A 12,909-nucleotide genomic window follows, 5' to 3' on the forward strand; every position below is an offset into this window, starting at 1 on the left:
TCTTTGTTTTGATCATACTTTTAATTTAAAATAGTCGTCACAGTGTGTATTGCGGCATGTAGTAAAATCTAAAAGAGATTTAGTCCATAGAAAGCACTATAAAACATATAGTTGAAAACAAATAAACACTTAAAAGGTTTTAACTAAGATATGCATTTTCAGCCTAAGTACACAGTAGTGGTCGCATAGCACATATTGTGTATAGTAAAATGAGCTTCATTTCTTGGTTGATGCTTAAAAGCTTGTACATGGAATACTATTTTTCACGATATTAAAGCTTTCGATTCATGTTAAGTGTAACATGTCAAGTGTAACATTCGTTCAGTTTTTCGAGTAATGCAGGAAGGCAAAACTTGTTTTAAGGAATTATGGGTACAGTAAAATGGTATCATTCTTGAAATTAAAACTTAAAAATAAAAACATCCAGTGCCAAAAAGTATTGCTAAAAATATATTTGTATGATACGGCAGTTATTTTGTCACAGTAACCTGAGCATGATATTAAAGAAAAAAAATGTCAAAATAAAAACGCCACATTCACAAAACCCAATACTGACCACAGTTTAGAAAAGTAACAAAGTCATTGCAAGGTGGATTGTGTTCACCTGACCGAGTCATTTGATCCTCGGTGCACATTTGCTCTCCTCGAGCCTGCGAGGTCAAATTCCAGGACAAAAGCATCTGTGTGTGCATTCGCCAGACAGTTTTGCAGGCAGAGTAAATAAGTTGTCCGTCAGTGTAAACGCATTTTGGAGTAATTCCACCGGGCAGATAGACCATCCTGGTCACTGTTTGAGGTCGTTGTTGGGCCGCTGGACACCGAAGGCTGTGATGAAAACGTTGACCACGACGATGATAAAAACAAAGGCTGTGGTCATGTTCTCCATGATGTTCAACCTGTAGTGCATGCGTTCATCATTCAGGTTCCACTTAACTGCAAGAGATAGGAATCGTGGCATTAATCTCAGCTGGGCTGTCTCTGTCCACTAGGGGGCAGTAGAAAGCTGCCTACCAGATAAGCAGCAGTAACGTTACATGTATTAACTCGGTGTTTCCCTTTTGATTAATAATTAGCTTGGCCTTCTTACTTTTTAGATAAGTAAATGGTGTCACTTTTAAAACTTGCTGCTTTACGCATGAGCACATTCTGACGATATACAGGCAGTTCTTTCCTGATGTGGCTCTAAAATTAGCAGCTTTGCACTATAGCATGCATGCACTGTGAGGATAAGATAAGGACACAATTTGACAGGCTAGGGAAGGAAACAACAGTCAGAAACTACACTGAGGGGCCCAACTGAGAAACTAATCACTTGGCGAGGAAAATAATTTATCGTGTGCTTCATTCATAGTGTTCATTCAATTACTTAGTTCATTTTCTTTATCAGACACTTTCAATAATATCTGTCTCGGATGGATTTGAAAGAGGCTCTTTGTGAAATCAGCCAAGTGGTGTGTCAGGTTACCTCTAGGTGAAACTATAGAAGGTTCTTTAACATGAGCCACTTGTAGTGAAAGTAAAAAAAAAAAAAAAAACACGAGAAAACAACCACAATCCTACCAATGAAAATGAGCATAACTCCCACTAAGATTTGCAGGGTGAGCGAGACGCTGATGAGAATGATGAGCGGTGTGTAGAAAGAGAAGGACGGGCCTTGCTCCAGCACGGCCTTCAGCTGTGAGGCGTTAGCCATGAGCAGCGCTACATCCAGCATGCTCTGTGCTACACTTTTCTTGTTGGCATAATGGTTCATGTTCATGGGTCTCCTTGGCCTCATCTGGTGGTCGTGCAGGGGAACCTGGAACAACAACACAAGCATAAGCACAGCTCTAGTCCCAAATACAGCAGAAGATAAATGGTTACAACAGCATCTGTTAAAGGCTGTTAAAGACCATAAATAACAGGAGCCACTTTTTGTTGTTGTATAGCAATATTTTTATATGCTGCAATAACAGTGTATAACAATTAAAAAATGGTTGAGGGGTTTTCTGAGAAACCATGGAAGAGATTACAAATTTAAGTACAGATATAATTAATTAATCACTCTTTTTTTATCTCTTAAAACACTAATATCTATCTATCTATCTATCTATCTATCTATCTATCTATCTATCTATCTATCTATCTATCTATCTATCTATCTATCTATCTATCTATCTATCTATCTATCTATCTATCTATCTATCTATCTATCTATCTATCTATCTATCTATCTATCTATCTATCTATCTATCTACCTGTCTGTCTGTCTGTCTGTCTTCTTTTCACCTCTGAAGCCCTTTGAGACTTAAAACACATACAGTAAATACTAAATCCTAACTAAGAAGTAAAGTACTTTACACTTTCACTTCTTTATAGGGGAATTTGAGGATTTGTGTTTTTTTTGCATGATGGAATTTCCCAAAAGATCCATCAGCATGTGTGTTTATTGGCACAAAGGATGAGGCTTAGTAGAAGAAACCATTTCTTAGTGCCTTACAGTTGGAACTAAATTGTTTCCTTCTGTTGGTCTTTAAAATGAAAAATGCCTCCTTACTGATAGTAAAAATAATAATAATAATAATAAAAATAAAATATAATCATACAGGTCTTGCTATAGATCGAGATTGTGTAATGGTCCCATGGCAAACTACTGTATATGAGAAATAATTAATCTCGCTATCACAGACAATATTTCTTCTCTTCAGGTATTATTGTAGGTAATTTTAACGATTTCAGAAGAAGTGGCCTAAAGATATTCCATTTCACTGGAGTAAGATCACATTGGTAATGTAGCGCACTTTGGTGCTCTTAGAGTCTAGCCCAAAGTATTCCCATTGGTCAAGAACTTGTAGAATTATTATGTTTTTTTTTGTCTTCCATTTATCTGCAGTCATGTGATCATTTCCTAGTGTGCTGAGCTTGACAGCTGTTTGTCCCTTCCGCTATCTTTGGGTCGAAATGACCTTGCACTGTATCCTAGCACATCACAAATCGGGTTGAATAGCTGAACATTGCAACAGCACACCGCCTGTAGATTAGTTAGAAAAAGTCGACACATGGCTGTAAAAATGCCAGGTCTTTTTGGAATAAACTGATAAGGCCAACATAAATGATTTAAAAAAAATCCACTGTTAATGTTAGCTATAACCTGCATAACTAAAACAAAAAAAAAGTTGAATAAGGCGTGTAAAAAAACTACAATAACTGTTAATGTAGTTTCACAAATGAACAAAGCCTCTTAACTGAATTTAGCTGTGTTTTTAAAACAAACAAACCACATTGAAAGTATTCATGTTGAAACACAACTGTTACCATTTAAAGTGCCTCTGATCAACTCCAAATAAAGTTCAGATGTTCCAGTAGGCTTTCTCTGACATTTTTGTGCCTTTCCTAGCAGATGCCTGAAGATTTAGAGCTAACACTGGCTGATATTTGGAATTGTTCTTAATAACCTTTATGTTTACTCAAGAATTTTGGAGGTACGCCCATTTCATGGTAATGCCACTCGTGTCCCATATTTTCATGAAGATGAGAAGATGGTGTAACAGTAATAGAATTCTTAATGAATAATAATAATATGCCTAACCCAAACCAAAACTTTAAGAAATGTACCTGTCACAACAGATCAACAGACATACCGAACGGCACTTTGAAAGCAGTATATTCAAGCATTGCGCAACAACGTTAAACCCGCTGTGTGTTTCTTGGTGGGGAAACCCTCATGGAAAGTGCTTAGTAGCTGAAACCAAAACTTGAAACACTGTCATGATCCACAAGGTCGCAGTTCTGCTTTCATTGCAAAGGTCAAATCGTCTCATAAAAGCTATATAAAAGCACGTCCTTTTTTTAGACTTGAGCAGTTTCTTTTAAAACAAAATGGCCTCCTCATAGAGACAGTGAGATGAAGCCAAAGGTGAATCACACACGGCACTGAATACACTCGCATGCTCAGCCTTGTTGAAATAACAGCAGATGCAAATCCAAAGTGGTATTAGGCCCACTTTGACTGGAATGGGTTGGTCATTCCAGCCAGGAAGAGGCCATGCACAGACTTCCTTGTTTTGTATGCCCATATTTTTACATAAGAGGAAGCCCTGACCACTGGCAACAGGACAAGTTCTGCCTAGATGAGTTGTCAAGGTCTCATCTGCAGCGAGCACACAGCAGCAGTTCAACAAGGGCCTGCCTTGTGCTACAACTGACAACTCTAAATTGTGGACCAGAGTGCCACAATCATGACACGATTTCCTTTTCACTTCCCTCTCTCCTTAATCTTCTTTGCCCTTTTTTTTTCTCTCCGGCTGTTGAATTTGGAGAAAGCCTTTCCCAAGAATTTGGACTGGGTTCTTCCTGTGGGCCTATAAAACCTCTGGAACGTTACGCGGGAAACGGCTCCCATAAATGTCAATTAGAAGTTCTGTGCTTTCTTTGTTCTTCTGTGGTATGGCAGAATGAAGATTACATATTTCATAAATTAGTTAATACAATTCACTGCTGTCATATTTATGTGTTCTTCAACAATGGATGCTTCAAACTGTTATTAAATATTAACCACTTTTACTACTACGATTATCATTATTATTCTTATCATTATTATTTTAGCCACTCCCAAATACAATAGAACCACAACAGCCTATCTAGAGCAAGATTTTCAGGAGAATGATGTCTCAAAGTTACACACTGAGGACGTTATGCAATGGGAAATTCAGCGAGTCGTGGGAGATAACAAAACAGCTATAAATAAAATGCGATGTTGGCCGAACGGTAAATTGAAAAACAAGCCTTTGTCCTGGCTGTTCAATACTACATGACTACTGACTATGAGGGGAGATGAGTAATTAGAGAACAAAACGTACACAGCGGTGTGTGTTTGTTTTTCATTTCCACAGTTCATTTTTTTTTTTTTACATGTACAGTATGACAGCTAAGAATGTCGCCATGAGTATCACTCCTCTTCACACCTGTCAAAGAGTGAGTAGTTTTTCTTTATTTACTTTGCCTGTACAATACTAATATTTATTGGTTTGGGTTCTATCCATTTTTAGTGCTGTCTTAAAGTGACGGATATGTGAACACAAAGACTGCAGCAACACATGTTGACAGATATACTGCCACCTGGCATCCAGTTTGCACACACCTGAAAGAGCTAAAATTAATCAGAATATCCATCCATCCATTTCCGAACCGTTTATCCTCACAAGGTTTGCAGGCCTGCTGGTGCCTATCCCAGCTGACTATGGGCAGTAGGCAGGGGACACTCTGAACTGGTTTCCAGCCAATTTCAGGGCACACATAGGCGAACAAGCACTGACACATTGAATCACACCTAAGGACAATTTAGTACAATTTAGTATGTCCAATACACCTGCCATGCATGATTTTGGAGTGTGGGGGAAAGCTGAAGTGCTCGGAGAGAACCCACATGGGCTTGGGGAGAGCATGCAAACTCCACACAGGAAGCCCAGAGCCAGCTGGAACTTGAATCCCTGAGATGGATGTGCTAACCAGAATGTAAATAGTCTTCTTAATGTTTAAATAGGGGCGGAGCATACCGTTCACATATGCACTAGATTGCAGAAGTTTTCAGATTTACATAGCTAAATAAATAAGGAATTGACTACTTTTTTTTTTTTTTTTTTTTACTGGCACACACATCTTAACTGCATATATAGGTATTTATGCACTTAGAATAAATACATACAAATGACAATATTTTTTTTCATGTTATTTTGTGGAGCCACAAACTGCGGGTAGTGGATCCCTACTCGAAAAGCCGGCTCTTTTGTGTCGCCATGACCAGCAAATGGATGACATCAGAGCAATCTGATTGGATGCTTCAAATTCCAGTCAGTAAAAATGACATCATTATTTCATCACTAACTTGTTGCCCATTAAGAAACAAAAATGTTAGACTCTACCTTTTCAATTGGCTTAAAAGATACAATTCTAATTTCCTACATAATGGTCGTTGTGATTTTACGCTGTTAATTGGCAATTTTTACTTAATGCAAAATGACAATTTTCAAATCCCTGGCAAGTTTTCAACTAGTCCTTTTGAGATGTAATTTGTACGTGTGTATTTTGTATGTACTGTGATCATCCAAAAGGTTTTTTTTTTTTTGGCTCTGACTTAACTAAAAACACTTTACTGTATACAGTACACTACTACCTTAAAAAAACTTCCCAGTGCTTCACATTGCTGAAAATATTTATAGGGATTTTTTTTCCATTCCATCATCCGAATGCTGTCATACGCTCAAGCGAACTCCTCTCCTTACTTTACGTTTGTCGTGAAACGGAAACTAATCAGAACCGGGTCTTTTGCTCCGTCAAATGTTGACCTTAAGTAAATTGTGGGCAAAACCTGGCAAGATTCAACCAAGAAGGACAATTTCTTTTCAACCTGTGCGGAGCCTCACTGGTTTAGCCCCTACAGTGGCTAAACCCATCACAAGTAGCCTATAATAAGGGGGGGTTCGGTCCGTTCTAATGGTACCGCCTTACCTCAGCCTCGCCGTTCCGTTCCGCCTCGCCGTTCATCTCCAAGTCATCTGTTGCCATCTTCGAAAACGATCGGTCTTCCTAGCACTAGGATTAATCCAGGAATGTTGAAACTGGCGCGGTGGTCGAGCGAGTGAGGGGACACGGTTACGGTCAGTGGAATTACAACCCTGCCGTGACGTCACACGGGGGGGAAGTAAAGCCAACACTCCCGCCCCTACACCGGCAGACCCGCGGCACCACCGGACGAGTACACCCACTAGTTTCGTTGTTATGATGAGGCTTCCCTCCTCTTTTTCCTCGCCACACTCGGAATAAGTGATGCAAAAATAAAATGCAAAAATAACAAATATTCCAATTAGGGAAAGTCAGTCAAACCAGTGATGAACTTGACTTGCTTTCCCGCAACGTTGGCAACCAAAATACAATGCTTTACTGCCATCTAGTGCACATTAATGGGTGTTGCAGCCCGGCTGTCGCTAATGCGGATGCTGCAAAATGTTTTAATAAATATTGGTACATATCAATGGCAAAACTAAGTGGCGGATGTGCTTACCACTAATGCGCAACGCTGCTAGAAAATACAATACAATACGTTCTAGCGTTGGCAGAATGTATTCCATAAACGTGTCTTACAGAAGTGGTCGCATAGCACAAATAGTATACAATAAAATAAGGAGTTTCATTTCTTGGTTGATGCCTAAAAGTCTGTAATTAGAATGCTATTTTTCACAATATTAGAGTTTTAGATTTATGTAAAGTGTAACATGTCGAGTGTAACATTTGTTCAGTTTTTCGGGTGAGACATGCAGGAAGACAAAACTTGTTTTAAGGAATCATGGGATGTAAAGTAAGATGGTATCATTCATGAAATTAAAACTTAAAAAAAATCAGTGGCAAAAAGTATTGCTGAAAACATTGTTATGATAAGGCAGTTGTTTAGTCGCAATAACCTGAGCATAACGTTAAAAAAAAAAAGTAATTGAGTAATTCCACCAGGCAGTTAGACCATCCTGGTCACTCTTTGAGGTCGTTGATGGGCCGCTGGACACCGAAGGCTGTGATGAAAACGTTGACCACGACGATGATAAAAACAAAGGTTGTGGTAATGTTCTCCATGATGTTCAACCTGTAGTGCTTGCTTTCATCATCCATGTTCCACTTAACTGCAAGAGAAAGGAACCGTAGCATTAATCTCAGTTGGGCTGTCTCTGTCCACTAGGGGACAGTAGAAAACTGCCTACCAGTTAACCAGTAACGTTACATTTATTAACTCGGTGTTTCCCTTTTGATTAATAGTTAGCTTGGCCTTACTTGCTGGCATTACTTGATTTTTTTTTTAAATGAGACACTTTCAATAATCTCTGTATCGAATGTATTTGAAAGAGGCTCTTTGTGAAATCAGCCAAATGGTGTGTCAGGTTACATCTAGCTGAAAATATAGAAGGTTCTCTAATAGATACTTGTAGTGAAAGTAAAGAAAAAAAATAACGAGAAAACAACCACAATTCTACCAAGGAAAATGAGCATAATTCCCACGAAGATTTGCAGGGTGAGAGAGACGCTGATGAGAGTGATGATCGATGTGTAGAAGGAGAAGTTTGGGCCTTGCTCCAGCACTGCCTTTAGCTGCGAGGCATTAGCCATGAGTAGCGCTACATCCAGCATGCTCTGTGCTACGCTTTTCTTCCTGGCATAATGATTCATGTTCATGGGTCTCTTTGGCATCATCTGGTGGTCGTGCAGTGGAACCTGGAACAACAACACCATAAACACGAGGACCCTATACAATCAAATTGTTCCACTCTAACTGCAACATTAATGTAGCAAGGTATAGCAAAGCTCTTTGCCAAATTAAATTTGAGAACACAAGTCTGCGACAGCCAAAATGGAAGGTGCAACTCAAGTTTAGCCTACTGCATAAATGCAAAGCACCCAACTGTGATTGCAGCCACTGTTAAAAATAGCAACAAAAACGCTAATGTAGCAAGCTATAGTAATGCTCTTTGTAAAAGTAAACTAGAAAACACACTTCATTTCTGCAAATCTGCAATGTATTGAACAGATGTTCCATTTTAATGTTTTTTTCCCCTAATTATTTTGTCATTGACAAAAGAAAACAATCGCTCCTCCTGACAGCCAAAACTAAAGGTTGAAACCAGCTCTGGGGACTAGTCCCAAATACAGCAGAAGATAAATGGTTACAACAGCATCTGTTAAAGGCTGTTAAAGACCATAAATAACAGATGCCACTTTTTGTTGTTGTATAACAATCTTTTTATCTGCTACAATAACAGTGTATAAAAATTAAAAAAAATGGTTGAGGGTTTTTCTGAGAAACCTTGGAAGAGATTAAACATTTAAGTACAAATATAATTATTTAATCACTTTTTTAGCTCTTAAAACACTCCTATCTATCTATCTATCTATCTATCTATCTATCTATCTATCTATCTATCTATCTATCTATCTATCTATCTATCTATCTATCTATCTATCTATCTATCTATCTATCTATCTATCTATCTATCTATCTATCTATCTATTCACATACTGTGCACATTGTAAACAAACTAATGAATCTCTCCAAATATCACTTGATTAGTTTGATGTTACTAATATTTTGTTGTGTCTATCATGAACTTGAATGATTTGGGTTTAATGGAAACTATTCTCACTTCTCAACTCAATATTCAGCTTTCCAAGGTGCCATTGAAATACTATGTGACTTCAAAAACATAAATACTAAATCCCAACTAAGAAGTAAAGTACTGTACACTTTCATTTCCTTATAGGGGAATTCGAGTATTTTTTCTTTTTTTTTGCATGATGGAATTTCCCAAAAGATCCATCAGCATGTGTGTTTATTGGCACAAAGGATGGGTTTTAGTAGACAAAACTAGTAATATAACAAAACTGGTATTATAACTTATAATATATAATATAATAAAATTGAAGAAGGGGTGTAACAACAACAACAACTGATAATGTAGTTTCACAAGTGAGCACAGCCTCTCAATTGAATGTAACTGTGGGTTTAAAATGAACAAATCACATTCAAAGTACTCATGTTAAAACACAACCGTTACCATTTAAAGTTCCCCGATCAACTCTAGATAAAGTTTTGATGTTCCAGTAGGCTTTCTCTGACATTTTTGTGCCTTTTCAGCAGATGTCTGAAGGTTTAGTGCTAACACTGGCTGATATTTGGAATTGTTGTTAATTCACTCTATGTTTACTCAGGCTGAATAAAAATAACCCAAAGAATTCTACAGATGGATTGGGGGGGAAAACAAAACAAAACCTCAAACTCCCCTAACCCTAACCCTTATACCACGCTTTGCTGAAGAGTTGTTTTTGTTGCCAATACTTGCTTGATGTTGCAAATGACATGTTGCAATTTTGGAGGTACGCCCATTTCATGGTAAAGCCACTCCTGTCCTATATGTTCATGATGATAAGAATACGGTGTTACTTGACTTACAATGTCATGTCTTATTTCACACAATAGAATTCTTAATAATCAATAATAATATTATGCCTAATCCAAACCAAAACTTTTAGAAATGTAGCTGTCACAACAGATCGACAGACATACCAAAGGACCCTTTAAAAGCGGCTCCCATAAATGTCAATTAGAAGTTCTCTGCTTTCTTTGTTATTCTGTATTCTGTGGTATGGCAGAACGGCAATGACATATTTCATAAATTAGTTCATAAATTCACTGCTGTCATATTTATGTGCTCTTCAACAACGAATGCTTCAAGCAGTTATCAAATATGAACCACTTTTACTACTATTATTATCATTATTCTTACTATCACCATTATTATTTTAGCAACCCCCAAATACAGTAAAACCACTACAGTATATCCAGATCAAGATTTTCAGGAGAATGATTTCCCAAAGTTACATGCTGATTATGTAATAGGAAATACAGCATGTTGTGAGAGATAACAAAATAGTGATAAATAAAATGTGACAATGGCCATAAGGTAAATGGCCAAAAAGAAAAACACGCCTTTGTCCCAGCGGCTTAACACAGTATAAAAACTGAGGATGGCAGACCCCACTTTGAAAACTACTTATTTTACATGACCAGCAATGCATATGCATGAGATCAGAGCTATCTGATTGGACGCTTCAATTTCCAGTCAGTAAAAATGACATCATTATTTCATCACAACAAGAAAATTGACATCGTTATTTCATCAGTAACTTGTTGCCCATTACCAGACAAAAATGTTAGACTGTACCTTTGCAATTTGCTTAAAAGATACAATTCTACATCATGATCTTTTTGATTTCATGCTGTTAATTGGCAATTTTTACTTAATACAAAATGATAATTTGCAAATCCCTTGCAAGTTTTCAGCTAGTCCTTCTGAAATTTAATTTGTTCGTGTGTATTGCATGTACTGTGTTCATCCCCCAAAAATTTGTTTTGGCTCTAACTTAACGAAAAACACTATACTGTGTACAGTACACTACTGCCTAAAAAATACGTCCCAGTGCTTCACATTGTTTCATTTTTTTTATAGGGATTTTTTTTCAATTCCATCATCCGAATGCTGTCAGACGCTCAAAAGAACTCCGCTCCTTACTTTACGCTCGTCGTGAAACGGAAACTACGGAAACTAATCAGAACCGGGTTTTTTGCTCGCTCAAGTGTAGGCCTGAAGTAAACACTGTGCGGAGCCCCAATGATTTATCCCCTACAGTGGCTAAACCCATCACAAGTAGCCTATAATAAGGGGGGTTCAGTCCGTTATAATGGTACCGCTTTACCTCAGCCTCGCCGTTCCGGTCCGCCTCGCCGTTCCGGTCCACCTCGCCGTTCGGGTCCACCTTGCCGCTCCGGTTCGCCTCGCCGTTCATTTCCAAGTTATCGATTGCCATAACCATAACGATCGGTCTTCGGAATCAGGATTAATTCAGGAATGTTGAAACTGGCGGGGTGGTCGAGCGTGTGGGGGCACGCGGTTACGGTCCGTGGAATTACAACCCTGTCGTGACGTCACAAGTGGGCGATAGTAAAGCCAACACTCCCGCCCCTTCACCGACTTACCCGCGGCAACACCGGGCGAGTACACCCACTGGTTTCGTTGTCATGATGAGGCTTCCCTCCTCTTTTTCCTCGCCACGCTCGGAACAAGTGATGCGAAAATAAGATGCAAAAATAACAAATATTTCAACAAGGGAAAGTAAAAGTGATGAAATTGACTTGCTTACCGGGTAAATTAAAATCACAGTGCCTCAATCAATTACTTTGCTAATTTAGTAGTACTTTAACAGTACATAAGTCATCAACTAGGCTACTTTAGTAAATTACCTAAAGTAATTGGTTACTTTAGTACTTAGTTCCCCAATGTATGACTTTAGCACTTGATTCCTTTAGCAACAGCCATTTTTAGATCCTCATTTGGCTAAACACATGAAAAAAATGAAAATGATGTTTGTACTATTAAAACATGTCTTTGGGGTTGAATGAATTTTAATTATAAACGAATTATTATTAAAAGTAAATTGACTGGTCATTAAGAAGTTTTCAAGCTGCTTGCAGATTTTCTGTGTACATGGGATGAATACTCAGGGTAATGGCATTAAAAGTTGCCATACCTGGTTTTCGTTTTTATTTTTTATTTTATTTTTTTTATTCTTTTCTTGGGTTTTTAGCCCAACACTAGGCAAAGTAGCCCTACCATACTGCACGTTATTATTGATAAAAATCTAGTTTTAGGATTGTCTCGTCTTGTGCACCTGCACTTTGTTATTGTACATGTAAAACACAGAGGATAGTGAGAAACGCAATTTCGATTCCTTCGTATGTTAAGCACATGTGAAGACATTGACAATAATATTGACTTTGAATTTGAAAAGACTCATGGCATGGTGTTTTAACCTTTCCACAGTGAAATATATGCATAAAAATTACATTTGGCATATTGGTGATGTAATTTTTTTTAAATTATATATGAGGTATGGTACCGACTGTAGTGTTATGTCTAACTAGGAAGTGAACCATCTTGTTGACTGAAGCCATACCTCTCACTTTGTGGCTGCCTCACCTCCACCTTGACATCGTTCAATGAAACATCCATCCATAGCACCAGAGACAATGTCATTGAAGGAGCCAAAACAGGTATTTTACAGACATTAAAATGCAAAACAGCAGGAGGAGGCCACATTCACTAGGAGTTATTCCTCCTATCAAATCTGTTCCTTGAGAAACCAGTAGTCATATCAAGGGTTCCTCCAGCAGGTGATTTATTTTTTCACAAAACACAAATAAAACGTTTGTATAATGTCAGCATGTAACTCTTGCAAGGGTGGGACAAGGGCTTGCTATCTCATCAGGCCTCTCGTATGTCACGTTTATCTGCTTGGGCAGGTGGTGTCGTGCTAGCAGGAATGCTTAGAAATGCA

The 12,909-nt window shown here is 38.1% G+C and overlaps 2 protein-coding genes across 2 annotated transcripts; both read right to left on the minus strand.

Annotated features, from left to right (window-relative positions):
• Nucleotides 1-12: 12 nt before the first annotated feature.
• Nucleotides 13-6,669, minus strand: LOC148419206 (ninjurin-1-like). Its single transcript, XM_088424512.1, has 3 exons — nucleotides 6,487-6,669; nucleotides 1,561-1,798; nucleotides 13-933 (listed from the first exon to the last, which is right to left on the minus strand). The coding sequence occupies exons 1-3, from the start codon at nucleotides 6,541-6,543 to the stop codon at nucleotides 785-787; spliced, it is 444 nt and encodes a 147-aa protein (XP_088280638.1). The 5' UTR covers nucleotides 6,544-6,669; the 3' UTR covers nucleotides 13-784.
• Nucleotides 6,670-7,119: 450 nt separating this feature from the next.
• LOC148419207 (ninjurin-1-like) lies at nucleotides 7,120-11,430 on the minus strand. The gene is made up of 3 exons (XM_088423956.1): nucleotides 11,272-11,430; nucleotides 7,998-8,235; nucleotides 7,120-7,649 (listed from the first exon to the last, which is right to left on the minus strand). Exons 1-3 carry the CDS (start codon nucleotides 11,386-11,388, stop codon nucleotides 7,501-7,503), a joined length of 504 nt encoding a protein of 167 aa, XP_088280082.1. The 5' UTR covers nucleotides 11,389-11,430; the 3' UTR covers nucleotides 7,120-7,500.
• Nucleotides 11,431-12,909: the final 1,479 nt, after the last annotated feature.

Source organism: Hippichthys cyanospilos, chromosome 9, assembly GCF_059441005.1.
Source record: "Hippichthys cyanospilos isolate Australia breed blue-spotted pipefish chromosome 9, RoL_Hcya_1.0, whole genome shotgun sequence".
Taxonomy (NCBI): Eukaryota; Metazoa; Chordata; class Actinopteri; order Syngnathiformes; family Syngnathidae; genus Hippichthys; species Hippichthys cyanospilos.